A 19,016-nucleotide genomic window follows, 5' to 3' on the forward strand; every position below is an offset into this window, starting at 1 on the left:
AACAGTGTACCTACAGGAGAGGAAACACTTCCGCTCACGCAATATTTAATGAAGTGATTGACTTATACATGATCGTTTCAGCATGCTTGGGTCATTACAGATCTTACAGCACCAAATATGGTCAAAATACTTCTTGAATTTCAAGAGTGGCGACCAATACAGATAATCCAATATTACAGAATGTATAAGCCCTATGTGTGTTGGTGTGTTTTAAAGAATGTACACTGTACGCCAACATAAACATTGATATGTCTAAAAGTTGCTTGTAACCAGAGATATTAGCTGAAAAGCAGACATTTTGAATTTTAAGAAGGCAGCCTTGAAAGTGATCTGCAATTTTAGGGATGGGAAAAGTGCACCTGAATGTTCAACATCATGAGCCCGGTTTATGCCCGAAATCAAAATGTGAACTGTCTGTATTGCGTACATCATGAGATATGGGTCAAAATATACATTCAGTTACGGCGGCCATTTTGAATTTCAAGATGGCCACCTTTGATATCAAAATGAACCATCGTTTCAGAAAAAGATGTTTCAGAATGTCTTACAACATATGCATGCTCTCTGCCCCAAATTAGAACCTTACACAATGCATACGATGTGAGATACCGGTCCAATTACATTTGTTACGGTAGCCATTTTGAAATTCAAGATGGCCGCTAAGGAAAATGATCCATCGTTAAATAAAAGAATGCATATATTAGCATGACTGACATCATATGCATGCTTTTTGCCCCAAATTTATAGTCTACATAATGCTTACAACTTGAGATATGAGTAAAAATATATTTAGCTATGGCGGCCATTTTGAATTTCAAGATGGCTGCCTAAAAATTGTATCAAAGCTATCTACAATATTAGAAAATGGTGTATCAGAATGTCTGACATCACAAACATGCTTTTTGCATCAAATCTGAACCTTCTATGATGCTCACATTATGAGAATTGGGTCAAAGTACAGTTTGCTATGGCGGCCATTTTGAAATTCAAAATGGTGACTGAGGACGTGGTCGGAAAAAATGGAACCAAAGTTTTTTGGATTCAGCACCCCTGAATTTACCAAGTTAGCTAAAAAAATCAATTTTGGCACGAAAATCTCACGGGACCCAATATTTGAACATAGTAGACTGTACTAGATCGTGAGGGGGCGCATCCCTCTCATGTGCCCCCTTTCTTAAAAAAAAAACAACAACAACCCAACATAAATAAAAAGAAAAAAATCTTCGAAACAACATAAATAATAACAAAAAGATCGGGGGAATGCGCCAGGCTTTAGTAAAGGTGTCCCCCCCCCCCCTTTACGTAATTCCTGGATCCGCCCCTGTATTACAAGCAGTGAGTTTTGACACTTGTGGTTTGCGCAATCGCGGATCGAGAAGGGGGCGCATCCCCCTCTGGTGCCACCCCCCCCCCCTCTCTTTAGTTAAAACAATAGAACTAAAAAGGGGAAAATGGGGATGGGGTGCGGCAGCTTTAATGTTGTAAAGGCGCCTCCCATTTACGGAATTCCTGGATCCGCCCCTGTAATGCAAGCAATTAATTTTGACATTTGTGGTTAACGCAATCGCGGATAGAGACGGGCGCATCCCCCTCTGGTGCTCCCTCTCTTTATTTTCTTCAAAACAACATAAATAATAACAAAAAGATGGGGGGATGCGCCAGGCTTTGATTATGTAAAGGTGCCCCCCCCCCCTTTACGTAATTCCTGGATCCGCCCCTGTATTACAAGCAATGAGTTTTCACATCTGTGGTTGACGCAATCGCGGATCGAGAAGGGGGCGCATCCTCTCTGGTGCCCCCTTCTCTCTCTCTCTATCTCTTTCAGTTAAAACAATAAAACTAAAAAGGGGAAAATGGGGAGGGGGTGCGGCAGCTTTAATTTTGTAAAGGCGCCTCCCCTTTACGGAATTCCTGGATCCAGGAATTATGACATTTGTGGTTGACGCAATCGCGGATCAAAAAGGGGGCGCATCCCCCTCTGGTACCCCTCCCCCCTCCTCTCTCTCTCTCTCTCTATCTCTCTCTTTAGTTTAAACAATAAAACTAAAAAGGGAAAATGGGGGGGAGGGGTGCGGCAGCTTTAATTTTGTAAAAGCGCCTCCCCTTTAAGGAATTCCTGGATCCGGCCCTGCAATGCCAGCAATGAGTTTTGACAATTGTGGTTCACGTAATGATGGATGGAGAGGGCACGCATTCCTCTATGGTGCCCCATAGGTTTTTTTAACAACATAAATAAAAAGAAAAAATGGGGAGGGAATGTGGAAGCCTTTGACTTTGTAAAGGCTTCTCCCTTTTACGGAATTCCTGGATCCGCTTCTGTAATGCAAATGAAGGGTTTTGACATTAACGTGTGGTTGACGCAGTGGCGGATCTAGAGGGGGCGCGGCGGCCCCTCCACGTCTCTGTTTTTGTTAAAACAAAAGAAAGAATAAAGAAAAGGAAAAAGAAAGGGGAGGGGTTTCGTTGGCCTTTGAGTTTGTAAAGGCACTTCCCCTTTACGGAATTCCTGGATCCGCCCCTGTGACGCGTTATGACATTTGTGGTCGACGTGTTATGACATTTGTGATTAACCCAATTTTGACATTTGCGGTTGACGCAATCGCGGATCGAGAGGGGCGCATCCCCCTCTGGTGCCCCCTGTCTATATATTGTTAACGCAACAGAAATAAAAATAAGAAAATGGGGGGGGGGGTCTGGCTAGCCTTTGATTTTGTAAAGGCGCCTCCCTTTTACGGAATTCCTGGATCCGCCTCTGTAATGCAAATGATGGGTTTTGGCATTGACTTGTGGTTGACGCAGTGGCGGATCTAGAGGGGGCGCGGTAGCCCCTCCCCGTCTCTGTTTTTGTTAAACAAAAGAAATAAAAAAGAAAAAGAAAAAGAAAGGGGAGGGGTTTCGCTGGCCTCTGAGTTTGTAAAGGCACTTCCCCTTTACAGAATTCCTGGATCCGCCCCTGTGACGCGTTTTGACATTTGCGGTCGACGCAATCGGAGATCGAGAGGGGCGCATCCCCCTTTGGTGCCCCCTGTCTATATTTTGTTAACGCAACAGAAATATAAATAAGAAAATGGGGGGGGGGAGAGGGTCTCGCCAGCCTTTGATTTTGTAAAGGCGCCTCCCCTTGACGGAATTCCTGGATATGCCCCTGTGACGCGTTATGACATTTGCAGTAAAATTTGGAGATTTTGACATTTGTCGTCGACGTGTTATATATGACATTAGTGGTTAATCAGATTTTGACATTTGTCGTCGACGTGTTATGACATTAGTGGTCATTATGACATTTGTCGTCGACGTGTTATGACATTTGTCGTCGATGTGTTATGACATTAGTGGTTGTTATGACATTTGTCGTCGACGTGTTATGACATTAGTGGTTGTTTTGACATTAGTGGTCGATTTTGACATTAGTGGGCTCTACACGGTGATTCCTTTATACCACCTTCACACTATCTGTGGCGGGGGAATAATTACTGTCAGTGAGAAGGGGGTAAATGCAGTAAAAACAAAAATGCACTTGCTATGCGGGTTGAATCATTAATTGCTATACTCACGTGACAAAGACGTTACAGTTGTCTCTCCAAATGACGTCAGAATTTGAGTTGTCTGTCTATGCCCTGTGCATTCCAAGCAAAACAAAGGCAATCTTGACAGTTTACTAGTACATGTCGATGGAAAATATCCTAACCAGTTTTGTACTTTTTATGACAGCACTTTTCTTTCACACTTTCCAGATCGACAATACTTACATGCATATATACATAACAATTCTAGTATCTGTCAGATATCAGACTTATTTGCATGGTGATCAAAGTACAACAGTACTGTTTGTAGTGTGTGAGTGCCCACAAAGGAGGAGTCGACATTTATTGAATTCATGAGATTGTCTTTGTTTTCTAACATGTCACAAATTAAATGAATTAAAGAGGTAATACTACATTAACAAGTAAATTTCGAGGGAAAATGAACACTTTTTTTATTATTTTCGATATTAATTGGCATTATCTTTGACGTCATCTTTGCTATTTGATTGTTGTCACGGTTTTTACAAACCGTTTAGAAGCTGTTCGAGATTGTGCTTCATGAGCATGAGATTATTATCTATTACTAATATCACAATCATAATTTTTAGGACATTTGTTATAACACAAGAATTTTGTTCATGTGGATATGATGCCTTTTAATTGCAAACCTTGGTACTTACCATTAGACCGGTTTTGTCTGCTTTGTGTGGGCTTTATGCTGATGTTGACATCTTCCCACTCACCATCTGTATACAAAAGACCCACGCACAAAAATAGTGACAACCAAATTTAAAAAAAAAAAATGTGCCAAAGCGTTGCAAAACAGTCACTCAAAAACCTCATGGTGATATGCAACGTTGCCATATTTGAAACCTAGTGATGAAAGGGTTGTAGTAGTCTTTCATGAATTGCTTTTTAATGTTAAGACACATTCCACATCTTTTTGTGTATGTGCTTATTAAGACGGGAAATATTCAAAAACGTATCACTCTCTTGAACACAAAGGACTAAGAAAAGACTGATCTCTCCCAATAAATTACTCATTACGTTAATTTTCATTCCAAGTTGTAGGATTTTAAACTGACAAGTATCGAATGATGCGAACATATTCAATGTTCTATGAGTTGTTGAAGTAGTAATTCAATGTTGTGATAATCATCTGTCATTGGTCCTCACTATTTGATGGCAGATCGGTTTAAAATACTGCATTGGTTATTAGAATTTAGTCAATATCATAATAATTGTATGATGTATTTGTAAGACAAACCGTTTGTCTTATTTCTGACTTCACGGCAAGATGGTGTTGAAGTGTTCCAAACAGGGAAGTAGGTTGACCGTCCTGGTAGTCCCACACACTGTATTGTCGCACTCCCGTTCACGACGAATTCTTTGACACAAGTGAGAGTTATCTTGGACCCGAAACTTGTGATATTTGAGTCCCAAAGACCGTTAGGTATAATCCCCGGATGATCACAAAACCCGACGGAGACTTTACATGAACAGAAAAAAGCAGGGATTCATGTGTCACAATCTAGGGAAATTTATTGCAATATATCTTCTTCTTTTTTTTTTCTGAAACATATTCACTTTTTAGTCCCTTGGGCCGACGCGACGATGAAGTATCAGCGGATCTAAGATAAAAATACCAGTACAAACACACACACACACACACACACACACACACTTTAATTACATAAAGAAAATGTATGACATCAAGTGTTTCAAAGCCACGTATAGAACCACTATTTACATGATATATGATTATCCTTGTCGTTTCTTTAATCTTAATCTATGATATTCCATCAACGAAGATGATGTCAATATATTCACTGGTAATCAATTGATTAGAAAGTACTTGTAAATAGCAATGTCATGAGACTTGTTAATTATCTACCATTAGGTTTGGAATAATTTGTTATTAATATTAAAATCAATTCTGTGCAACAAATTACATTTTATCCCATCAATCGACGCAAATTGTTGCTTTCATTATGGTTTTAAAGAAGTAGCAAATAGGCCTATAATCACAGAAAATAAAGTACTAAAGATCATTTTGGATACGTCGTGAACATATGGGAGTAATGTTGGCATTACAGATTTTAACTATCATGACCAAATAACACTGATGTTTACCTACATTCATTTCATTCTCTGCCAAGAAATATTTGCTTCTAATACTCACGGTTAAATGAATAAAATTGGTCAGATTTAAGCTGTGTCCTGAGAGGACATGTCCAATTATGCATTCCTCTTGATACATAACAGCAACGCTATTATTTACGGAGTTTTCCAAACAGGTAGATATACACTCTTCGTCCGAATGAACGCCAAATCCGAAGTTAAAGTCGGCCTGAAATGCTTGTTCGCTATCCTTGTAGCATCCGAGAAATCCGGTTTCTACGCAGTTACAGAATATGATGATGAAAACCTGCTAGTGTGGCTTACATTATATACTAAACATTTATACTGCAAGTGTTAATGGCTTTAGATAACAGAACAAAGACAGCATACAGTCAATTGGCATAAAGAGCTCAGTCAAAAACAGGAACAAGAAATCACAAAAAGGGGATTTCGTAACTGCTGACACAATGATAAGGATTTTTTGCTCTCACGATATGAAAAGTTGAATAAAATTCTGTCAGTATAGATAAATCCATGAAGCAAGTTCATGATACGCGTATGTATACGTGTACGCATGATTGCATGATAAATTGTGTAGTATACAGTTGTAATAATAATACAACATTTAATGGGGGCCTGCGGACACGGGGGTTCCAGGGTAGATGGTACTTTACGACACCCACTCCCACCGTCAGGTATTTTGTGATTTTTCTTTGATCTTTTCCATTTTCCCCCAAACACGAGCCAAAAGTGTGTTCATGAGCCAAGAATGTATACACATAATTCAGCGATTATGTATACGTTATATGTCTTACCTCGACATGTGAGCCTCACAAATCTATTTGAAGAACACTCTGTAGTTGCCGATAAGCATTCATCCAAACGAAGAGAACCTGTACAGTAGTGTATCGAGAACAATTGACTTATTAGTTGCTTAGTTTAGAGCTCACGATTTTATTCACATTAATGAAATTCGTGCATCGAGTCCTTTTTATTGCAACTGATTGACAGATTAGTCCCTCGTCGACGTACATAAGCACAAAATGAATCAGTTTTAAGTAATAGTAACGACAGAAAGGTATATAGATATGAGGGCAGGATTCGAACCTAGTGTACAACCTCTTGATTACCGAGAACAGGCGTCTTATCCGCTAGACCACCAAGCTCCCGCCCACAGTTAGTACTGGTTGTAACCATGCAGCCTCAACTTATTATTATTCAAATTAATGAAATTCTTGAGTCGAGTCGTTTTCAGAGTAACTGATTGACAAATTGTCCTACATTCTGGCTACTACTAAACACCGATTCATCCGGTAGTTATCAACGTTGATGTAGTGTAGGACGATTTGTCAATCAGTTTCAGTCGAGCTCACAATGTAACTAACAGTCACCTCTTGCAAGCATGAAATGACCCATGTAATGAGAAAACTGCAATGATGTGAACAGTAATAACCGAGTTACGCGGGAAAGTTAAAAGAAAACGAGTCATGGCAATGAAAATGAATCGCACTATTCAATATTTATTTACCGATAAATTGCTATGATATTTCAGTAACTTATTGTACACTCGAGTATGCATATAGTGTTAATCTCGTTGCCAAATCCTGTAGTAATGTTACCGTTGGTACACGATAAGCGTTCAATCCTCCTCCCTGCTGCTGTATGATTACTGGTCAAAATCTGACCAGAGAACTCTTTTGCCGCTGGAAAGCCGAGCTCTTTGCAGACCAGTTTTGCAGTTGCGTTGTTAAATCCATCAAAGCAGACATATCGGTCTGATCCGGTTACAAGTAGGCCGTCCAGGTGAGAGGGTCCGTCAATCAGCTTCACCGGCGGTGTTCCTTAAAAATTAATGAAGAGTGGGTCCGTGCTCTATTGCTTGTGTTTATCGGTATAGTATTAAAATTGAGTGTTCCATCCATTCATGGTATGAGTTACAGATTGAATAAACACAACGTGTTGCAGGGTATTCGAGATAAAACGGAGAATGATAATTACGCGTATTTTCACAGGAAGTCAATGAATTAAAGGGGAAATGTGTTACCAAGGAGCAAGCTCCTTGGTGTTACTATGCCTACTTTGCCAAATGCCTAATTTATATCAATTGATCAAAAGAGTCTTCCGTAACATTTTTTTTTTCTGGGATTATTATGAAGCGCATTCGGGCAATTACCCCCACAGGGCAATTACCCCCGGCTAAATACTGGGTAGTGGTGTTATGGATACATGTGCATTGTAGTATCATTTCTGGGGACTTTATTGTTCCGCGGAGGAATATGTAAATAAAGAGTTCGACAAGATGACCGACATCGACCAAACACCTTGTTTGAGAGTCTGGGTATTTTTGGTGGTTATGATGGTTCGTTAGGCCAAGTTAACCTCCGTAATACGACGTGCCCCTAAAAGTGCCCAGAAATGATAGTACAATGCACATGTATCCATAACAGTGGTAAAAGTAAAGATTAGGGTTAGGGTTAGGTTTAGGGTTAGGAGTTTGGGTTGGGATTAGGGTAGGGTTTAGGACAGGGGGCAGTCCGGGGTAATTGCCCAGGTGGTAATTTCCCTAGACCCTTAATTAAGACCTCTGAACTTTACCCCGAAGAAGCTGTGTGCAGTGTCTGTAGCCTGATAATACTAATCGGGAAATGGAGGAACACAACAATGAAGTATGATAATTATGCACTATACTAGTTGAAGACCTACTTATGGTTCACAGAATGCCTATCTGTCCAGATAGAATATAAACTCAAAGAATGTCTTTATGTAGAAAACTTTTTGCTCGATATATAGATAATGACTATAATTATGTAATCTGTTAACAAAGCTGTTATACAAAAGTAATTCATTCACGGGATGTGTTTTAAAGTCACACTCTATTCTTACTGCATTTATATACTCTGCAAAGTGGCAATGGATGCGTGAATACAACCTACCCACCCCCTTTTTTACGCGACTTGAATTTTGTAAAGCCTATGAAAGGGGATCAAGAGATTTAGTCACAACAGTCTATTTCCCTTTGAATCCATATAATGCTAGCATTAAGAAAAAAAAGTCGATATGCCAAGCTTTATCTACCTAAACCAGCAAATCTCTGTGGAAGATACATGTATGTGTTAGTTGATGGCAATTACTTTTCCTCATTCCTATGTATGGAAGATGAGCAACATGCAATGACATAAGGACAATGGAATGGCGAACAGAAATTGCCCCAAAATTGATGAAATGAAAATGTAATTCACTCTACTGGGCATTTTCGGGCAACAATCTGATAATTTGATCTGTAAAGAACTATACTTGACACTATGCCATATTATTTTTGTGCTGAAATCGGCTTTCCAGGAGGGTGCATTTTCAAACAATTTCACAATACACAGCTATGATATGTGACCCTGCAACACAAAACCAACAAAAAGTCGCCAAACATGGATTTTTACTTAATTGTAGATATTGAAAGAGCAGATTCTAAGCTTTAAAATGATGTATAATTCAATTCAAATGGACTCTCCTAACCTATCTAAATATCGGAAAGAAAGTACACACACTGGAAATGTTTGAACTGAGAAAAGAAGCTCTGAAGTAAAGGGTCTATTCAAGCGCTTAATCTTTAGAAATCGTGCTGGCTGTGCGATGAATGGGACAAAAAAAACAGGATGTAAACCACGGTAGCACCAACAATGAAGGAATTATCAATTTAAGCTGAAACTAAGCATGCTGAATTAACACATTCTGTCCATAATAAATGCCAACTTTCAAGGTGGTAGCACTATCTATTCAAAATTTATTAGAGTTGAAACTGAAGGGTGTGCAAAGGATTTTTAAAAAATGAAAAGGGACCTCGGAAAACGTACCTAATCGCACTACTCTACAAAAAGGGGTTGTAGAACTGTTGAGAACACACTTTCCCGTTCATGTTATGACCCCAAACTTATGAATGATGTAGAAGAAGAATAGCTCTTTCAGAAAGTATGAAAAACTCAAGATTGACTTGGTTGACCTGTTTCACCCTTTTTAGGTCCTCACGCAGCAAAATCAAGGGCTGCGACTTTGTGTTCGTTTTGTGATGCACGGTCACATTATCTACTTCAGCGTATATTTCTGGACGGATTTTACTTTGATATTACACTGAAACAAATGTTTTCAAAGTCATGGACATAGGCTGCTATTGTGTATTAATATGTATTGATATCTACATGTACATCTACATATCTACAGTCAGTGATAAGTTTTATTCTCACTACAATAGTTTTCACAGAAGTAGGTACATACTATCCGTGCGTAAAGTCAAAATTTGTTAAGGAAAATCTTAAGAATAAGTGTAGATCCAGTTCACGTACCCACCAAGGAAGGACTTACAAAAGTCTAACCACGACTATGAACGTCTCAGACACCCTTTTAAAGGACCAGGCACTTTTGATAAGGTATTTTGCATGCATAGAACACTACGAACCCAATCGAAGATTTCCGACATTCTTCATGTTAACACATTTAACATATAAATTCCGAATATACATTTTAAGAATATATTGTTCGCTCTCCGATGTGGAAAAAATACTATTGTATTAATCGGATATTAAACTGGCAAAAACGACAAGACATTATTATGTCTATCGACCTCTTCGGTTTGGGCGCTGTTTTCCATGTATGTTTTCAGCCATAACTTAGAAGCTGCGGGATACCTACCTTTTGTGGATTTATGCACGAACATAGAATGCACCTTACTCATTGCGTATAACCTTCGAATAATCTTTTATTCTCATTGTGGAATCCCACCAGTTACTACCGACATAAGTGACAATGTTGGAATCCCTAATAGGTTTACATTTTTTTTTTTTTGGTCTATTCTATGTGAAAGACTTTTTGAGCAAGTCTTTGTGAGGAAAAGTTCAGTGCCATTCGTTATAAAAAAAAAAAGACAAAATATACCATCTTTCATAAACAGATAAACACCGATAAAAAAAAAAATGTAGGAAATAAGAATAGTATTTACAGTAATGAAAATTAAAATAAGATTAGTATTGGTATCCACATTCCTATACTCATGCATATAACACTACAACTACTTACCCCCGTAACAAGTCACGTTGATCTTGAATTCAACTGGGTAGGTATATATACTGTATCCATAGCTTCAATCGATGGGTAAGAGATAAAGTGGAGGAAGTCTGGTTTTGACCGAGAATTAGAAAAGAAGTCTTCGTGTTTGATATTTCATCGATACTGTTGAATGCCAACACTCTGTTGTTAATGGACTCCAGTGTAGAGAAAATTCGCCGTCCATGGGGTGCCCGTAGAATCCAATTATTACCGTTTTCAACGCAGCTTCTGTCACACCATATCTCGCGTTCCAGTGGCTTTCCCGAACAGTTTAAAGTGAGTTCTGTTGGAGATTAAAAATAACAACAACAACAGCATGGCAAGCAGATCTTGCGGTATTTTGTTTTGCAAAAATGAAACGAAAAACAAAAAACAAAAAGAGAAAAAAGCACTATGAAAACATTTATAGCAATATGGATATTCAGCAAAAGCTTTGAAAAATCACCCCACGCTCTATTTCTATTGGTTCTTTCATCTGGTTAGAGGTCCAAAATGATTGTAGACTTAGTATATCTCAATGAAAATTGTAATGTTTTTCGTAATTTTAAAAGTTTGAAAAAATGTAAAGTAAACATACCTGTCGTTTGTAAGTCTGGGGCTGAAGAATTCACGAAAGGACAGCACAAGATGAAACAGGTGAGCCAAAACGTACCGGACTGCATTCTTCTTTCCATTGCGAGAAACAAATACAATTCGATATCTTATTATTTTAATAATTTACTGCATAGTGACGGTATACGCTATTTTTGTTGTTCTATTATCTCTTTTCTTTGTGGTAAAATGTAGAATTGAGCAGTTCCACTTCTGGTGATTTTGTGCCTGCGGATGACGTTCACGAAGCAGAATCAGATCTGCTCACGTGAGGCTGCGCAACTGCACGGCCACTCCCTACGTTCACCTTCCCAAGTAGAATTGTAATGTCTCTTCATTTTACACGGCTTTCAAGGAAGTGGTGTGTTACAAAATGCTGTAACCCTTGAAAGTGTCAATCAGATGTTCTCCGTGCAACATCGTCTCTCGATGGATAATAAATTTACTTAGTTTTGTTTCCCGCTGTCTTTTGTGGTTTCGGGCAGTAATTGTATATGCCAACAGTGTGCGTCATTGAGATATCGACATTCTTCATTGTATGTAACTGAAATCATCGTGACAGATTTTCGCTTTGAACATGAAGATGAAGACAATCGTTTACAATATCATGATTTGCGTAACCTGGAAACCCCTGGGATTTACAGTGCGAAGAAGATATCTAGTTTGGTATTAAGAAGTAGATTTTGTTATATTTGTCGCCCTATTGAGGTCGAGTCTGTTTGGCATGTGTGATTTTTATAACTGCACTATAAACATAATCATTTCATTTCCAACGTATAAGGTCTTACCATGTCTTAGAACAGAATGTTAGAATAAATCAATTTCCTCATCTTTGCACTTGACGTGATTTTGCGTGTGTAAAGGAATGTGTTTCATATACGTTGTTCCCTTGGGTGCTGTTCGATATTCCGAAGGTTCGTTAATCCGAAACACACAAATTCTCTATACCTAGAGGTTCTTTAATCCGAAAATGAAATAGGGTTCGCTATCCCGAAAGCTCTTTTATCCGAAAAAGAAAAAGGGTTCGTTATTCCGAAGGTTCGTTAATCCGAAAATGAAATAGGGTTCGCTATTCCCAAGGTTTGTTGATCCGAAATGATATAGGGTCCGTAACAAACCTTCGGAATAACGAGCTTTGTGTCATTTTCAGATTAACGAACCTTCGGCATAACAAACCTTATTTCATTTTCGGATTAATGAACCTTCGGAATAGCAAACCTCATCACATTTTCGGATTAACGAACCTTCGGAAGAACTAATCTTCGGAATAACGAACCTTCGGAATTACGAACCTTCGGAATAACGAGCTGTAACCGTTCCCTTAGGACATTGACTTGCAAGAAATTCACTTAGCGTTTACATCAAAAGAATTTGAAATGTCGTTTGTGTAAAAACTATGTTATTAACCCATTAAAGCTTTTGTCAAAGAAGCAAGGGCGCACTACATGAACACCCATGCACGATGCACAATTATTGGCACAATTGACTGCAAGAGAAAGATCTTTGTAACGATATTCTTTGTCTTCGTTCCTGTAACAAGTGCATTTACAATACTAGAAATTAGTATTCACGTTTAAATTGCTGGTAAGTGCTGGAAATCGGTTGGTTGTTTTGAGGCAGAGTAAGGCAAAGAAAAAAAGAGGAGTCGGAGGATAAGTAATATAGGACAATTTACAACTCAGTTTTGGGGTCAATATATTACAATTTATGAATTATGAAAATAAAACAAACTGTTCAGCTGATAGAAGAATGAACAAAGCTCACATAAAGAGGGTTTATCACTTAAACATTGTTAAAAGGATTGTATAGTGTTAGCGGAGATGAGTATTGGATTTTTAACAGTGCATAAAAATTCTCAGAGGAATTCAATGTTTTGTTTGTTTGTTTGTTCGTTTGTTTGTTTGTTTCATGAAAGTCGGTTTTGGAATGGCTGAGACATCCAAAAACAAAGTGAAACAAAGTGATAAATAAAATAAAACAAAATAAAAAACAATCAACTACAAGTGGGTCTTACCTTTCATTAGGATCGCTTTGTTTTGGATATCTCAGTCATTTCAAAACCAATTTTCATCAAATAAACGTTGAAATCCTTTTGGAATTACATGCTCTTTCACATTTCATTAGAGGCTTATCATTACCTCACAAAAATTGTTAGAAAACTGACTTTAGGTTTCCACCGAAACTATATGTGACCCTGCACCTCAAAACAAACAAAAAGTCGCCAGACATGAATTTTTAGTTAAGACCATATTCTGAAAGAGCAGACTTTAAAAGGGCATTTTACCGGTTTTTTATTTTTTATATGTTGTTCTTTTAATTCTAAAAGACCCAGCGGTGCAAACAGAATCAAAATTTCAGAACGATTAAGTCCGTAATTTAATGTTAAAAATGGAACTTTTTAGGTGAGAATTATGCTAATGAGCTCACGAGCCCGGATGTTATGATGTCACAGGTGCTCTCACTATTACTGATTACAAGTGCTCGCATACGCGTGCGTTAATTCGTATCGAGTAGCAGACGACGCTTAGGCCTAATTTAGCTAGCAGGCGGCGCTTGTTTACTGTTCTATCCATGTAGATATCTCAAATTTCACTAAACCAAATCGCACCAAAATTACAGGATATACTTCATAGCATATTTCAAAGTATTCTCTTATATTTGAACGAAATCAGTAATCGAGAAGTATCAATATTGACGTCAACTTTCAAGTCGTCACTCAAAAAAAAATCACTCTTCGCGAGAGATCTTGGCGAACGCAAGATGCACAATCTAGAACTGAAGTTAGCCGACTAGTACTGTGCGAACGGGGAATATACGTGAGAACTAAACTCAAAAGTGTAATGATTGTGTGATATAGGAACTACATTTTTCATTCAACTTACCACAAATAATTTGTAAATTTAGTTATTGCCCCAGATTACTTGAAAGATTTGTCTCGTGATATTAAATGGCTAACTTCAGTCTGTGCGTGCGCAGCAGGTAGGTAGGGCCTGGCCGCAATCACTCGTGTAATAGTCGTAGAGCAGATTATTTTCAGCGACGCCGACAGGAAAGTCGACATCTACACTTACGCTTCCCGACATGTGATTTGTTTCCAATTAATGTGAGCTGTTGAATATGAATCATAAAGTATTTCCTGTGAGTTTGGTGCCATTTGGCAAGGTGAATTTTTAGATATCTACATGGATACGGAAGTACGCTAGCACTATACCTACACCAGCGCTGGGATCGCGAAGCGGCGACACTGTGTTACGTGTTAGCATCTACGTGGTCAGGCCACTCTTCCGAGATATGGGTCCTAGTAGGCCTACTGAAACAAACTGTTAGATCTAACATTAGTCCTTGGTGTAAATAACACCACTATGAGATTTATCTCGACTACAAAACATCGGAAATCCATAAAGCAGATACCTTACCTGAAAAATCCAGCACAGGAACAACAGTGCCTGCAGGACAAGGGTCCAGATCTAGATCTGGGGAGCATTTCATGAAGGAACTTGTCGGATAAAATGTCCGACAAGTCAATTATATCCGACAAGTTTTGAGAAATTCTTTAGTCTGATTGGCTGATTTCTCTGAACTTGTCGGATATAATTGACTTGTCAGATATTTTATCCGACAAGTTCCTTCATGAAAAGCCCCCCTGGAGTCTGGACTTTCGTCTGGACTTTCTTCAAGTTCTGGCAGCAGGGCCAGGGGTATGTACATAACGTTACGCTGTGCCTTTATTAGCGCTGTGCACATAGGGCCTGCAGCTGCAATGTCGACGGTGAGTGAGCAAGTGTAGGGCCTACTCATCAAAACTTGGACTGCCACGTAGAACCTACTCCTTGACTGCTCAGTAGTCCTGGTCCTAGTTCTAGTATTTCAGAGTCTATGTGTACTGGGTACCGTTTTCATCTTACTAAGCGTAAATCGTGCGTGCCGTTGAAGAGAGTCTATCTACATTTGGATTTAGATTCACTCAGCCCTCATCTACGTTAGATAGTTTGAACTGGCGAACCATCGCTCGATCATGATCATCAATGCGTAACGTTACTTACACACAGTCTTCTATGGGCAGCACGTTCGGATAACGATGCCAATTTCATTTTGCATATCTGGAATTTCCCCACAAGTTTTATCTAAATAAAAAGCTGTTAAAGAGATTACTTTTAAAGATTAATAGATATTGTTTAACATGTTTATTATAGCTCCATATTGCAATTATACTAAATAACAGCTTTTGCAGTACTTCGTGTGAGATTTCATCAGTAAATTGGCATTATGTACTTCGTCTTGCTAATGTCGGAGTTGTTCACCAAGAGCACCTGTGACGTATGCCAAATTGTGTGGATCGTTCCATGGCTTGCTCGTTTTCATTTTTTTCAAAAAATCATTACAGGCTTATCCTGGGTTTTACAATCCTCTCTTTCCAGTAGTAGGCATCAAAAAATGTAGATTAGAATTATCAGACAATTAGAAAATGTCAGTACAGTTTTCTTTTAAACGGACTGTACAGTACTGGTTGTGGTGGGGATTCATGTTTTGAACATTCTTAAGTGAGATAATGAAAAGCCTCTTATGAAATATGAAAGAGCATGTAATTTTAAGAAGGATTCCATGTTTGATGAAAATTGGTTTTCAAAATGGCTGAGATATCCAAAAAAAAAAACTGCTAATAATAAAAGGCGACATGCCATAACTTTATTAGGATCTCTTTGTTTCACCTTGTTTTTGGATATCTCAGCCATTTCAAAACCGATTTTCATCGAATTAACTTTTGATACCCCTTAGAACTGCATGCTCTTTGACATCTCATAGAGTGGTTTCTGAATATCTCGCAAAACGTTAAAAGCTAAATACTCACCTCGACCAGAACTGTACACACCCTTTAAGCTTTAAAATGATGTATAACTCAAATCAAATGGACTCTTCTAACCTATCTAAATATTGGAAAGAAAGCACAAACTCGGGAAAAGTGTGAACTGAGAAAAGAGGCTCTGAATTACAGTGTCTATTCAAGCGCTTAATCTTTACCAAACCGTGCTGGCTGTGCGATGAATGGGACAAAAAAAAAAGAAAACAGGAAGTAAACCACCAGAGTAACAACAATGAAGGGATTATCAGATTAAACTGAAATTAAGCATGCCTTATTAACACATTCTGTCCATAATTAATGTCAACTTTCAAAGCAGTAGCACTATCCTTTCAAAAGAAATTAGAGTTGAAATTGAAGAATGTGGACAAGGTTTTTCAGAAATGAAAAAGGGATTCTAAAGACACACCTAATCACACTATTCCACCAAAAAATGTTCGAGATATACTGCTAAAAAAAACACACTTTCCTGCCCGTTTTATGATACCAAATTTTAGCATAATGTAAAAGAAGACCCGCTCTTTCAGAAAATATGAAAAAGTCAAGTTCGGCTAGGTTGACCCACTTCACTTATTTTCAGTCCTCACGCAAAATCAGTGTGTGCGACTTTATGTTCGATTTGAGGTGCACGGTCACATAATTATGATCCCTTTAAGCGGTGTTAAAACCGGCCGTTTAAATTTTCCAATATTCTTTGAACACTTGACAGAATAGCCCGCCAAACTCATGAAACGACTGCGATGTGAGTCTATTCAATAAATCGTGTGCTCACAACTCCCCCCCCCCCCACACACACACAAACAAAATGAGCTCCCTAAAACATTTCAGAAATCTTAATTCAACCTAAGTTCACTGAATACATGTTACTTGTTGTGTCTTACTGATCACATCCTTTAATGCAACAACAGTTTATAGTGTATTTACCAAAGAAGTTTTTTATATGCAAATCATTTTCTACTACGAAAACCGATGATAGCTCGGTCACAGTAGTGGTTCACATTTTATTATATTTTTTTCTTCTTTATTTTATCACATAAGCATACCCCGCTTTTCTTATTTGGTAACATTAAATCGTCTGGTCTTATCTTCTATCCGTTCTCCGTTTCTTTTTCACAAACACTGATTACTAGGGGCTTACAGCCAAACAAGCTAGCTTTCATGTAGGTCCCGTCATACTTCTCGTTGTTCGACCCCATTCCGATTTTGACCAGTTACCATTACAATTAAATCGTTCCATGCTGAATTCTGAAATCTCCATAGACTTAATAAACAGACCACCAGGTTCACGTATAGAACAGGTTAATGTGTTATCAACATGTAAATTGTTTGTTTTCTGCACATTGTTTACAAGTTAAAAGAACTTGTATTATTATTTCTGTTGTAATATTCATAAATGAGAAGTATGAAACTAAATGAATTGAATTAAATTGAATTGAATTGCATTGCATTGAATAAAATTGACTATTTACATTTATATGAATAATGAGGCTTTAATTGATATGCTATTTCGTTCATATTATGTCATTTATAAACCTGATTTTCTTTTAATTATCGAGTTTCTAGGAATTTAGGGCTTACAACTGGTAGAACATCAAATCGTTATGTCTAAACCCCTCTCAAGCCATACACATAATTACGGACTTTTCATGCGTTTCTCGGGAGATGTTGTTGCTTGTTTTTGGTTTTCTTGTTTTGTCGGAACAGGATTTCCTGGACAGATAAGAGTGGAGTATGTTCTGTTAAGGTTGTACAAATATTTTTGAAAGGCTGACTTTAATAGTCGCATAGCAGGATTCAGTCAAGATTCTTTTTTTTTTAGTTCGTTCCCTATAATCTTACACGAACCACACTAAACATAATCATTGCATTTTGTATCAGGACTGGTATCATATCTTTTAATGACAGCAGAGTGAAAGAAAAGCACTGACAAGTGTCTAGCAATTATATACATATAATCACTGAAGAGTGAATCTATCAGACAAAAAACAAACAACAAACTAGAGACTATCATGCCTCTCATGTATATTAATATTGATATTAATATTAATACCTGCTTTATCCGAAAAAAAGGTTGTATTATCTCATTATCATACAGAACTTAGTGGTATATGATACATTTTGTGCCCCTATCAATTAAATGCTTCATTGAGCCCATTATGAACGCATAATTTTGTGAAAAAGGGCAATTCTTGCTTATTTTTCTTACTGTTATCATGCTTTTTCTTTGATTCTCATCAAAAAATTGTTATGTACTCTTCTTTAGTCTTTTTTCTAAATTTTCTCTTATGTTTTTCATTCTTTCCAGTATTCACCTGCACATACACACGCGCACACACACACACACACACACACACAACTGGACCCCATGGAAGACCAGCTATTGCAGCTGAATATGGGCTATCCAGCCGACTTCACAGGTGGAAATGAAACAAATACATAATATACGTATGAATGTGTGTGAATGTGTGTGTGTGCGTGTGTGTGTGCGTGTGTGTGTGTGTGTGTGTGTGTGTATGTGTGTGAAAAACATACTGTTAAGGGAACAATTCTACAGAAAATGAAAAGAAAGTGCGTACTAGCGAACCTTCGGAATAAAGAACTGTAACCCATACATTCAACTTGTACATATTATACTTATAAACATACTTTTAAAAACAAATGCAGTCTCTGCTAAGGATCTTTAGACGATTCTCTGTTTTATTTCACATGCACTATTTCCATGCTTTTCTGTGTACAAATTTCTCGTGCCCTTCTATCACCATTTTAAATGCATAGGTGGTATCTCGTGCTTTCCGCTCTATTCCGGTATGAGTATTTGGATCTCTGCT

At 38.0% G+C, this 19,016-nt stretch overlaps 1 protein-coding gene across 1 annotated transcript in view; it reads right to left on the reverse strand.

Annotated features, from left to right (window-relative positions):
• Positions 1 to 19,016, reverse strand: part of LOC140227975 (uncharacterized) — a 49,216-nt gene that overhangs the window by 19,519 nt on the left and 10,681 nt on the right. The window contains exons 3-6 of the mRNA XM_072308356.1: positions 5,707 to 5,756; positions 4,792 to 5,013; positions 4,205 to 4,270; positions 3,555 to 3,617 (exon numbers count right to left, since the gene is read on the reverse strand). Coding sequence (XP_072164457.1) covers positions 3,555 to 3,617; positions 4,205 to 4,270; positions 4,792 to 5,013; positions 5,707 to 5,756 — 401 coding nt within the window. The remainder of the gene's footprint in view (positions 1 to 3,554; positions 3,618 to 4,204; positions 4,271 to 4,791; positions 5,014 to 5,706; positions 5,757 to 19,016) is intronic.

This window comes from Diadema setosum, chromosome 4 (genome assembly GCF_964275005.1).
Source record: "Diadema setosum chromosome 4, eeDiaSeto1, whole genome shotgun sequence".
Lineage (NCBI taxonomy): Eukaryota > Metazoa > Echinodermata > Echinoidea > Diadematoida > Diadematidae > Diadema > Diadema setosum.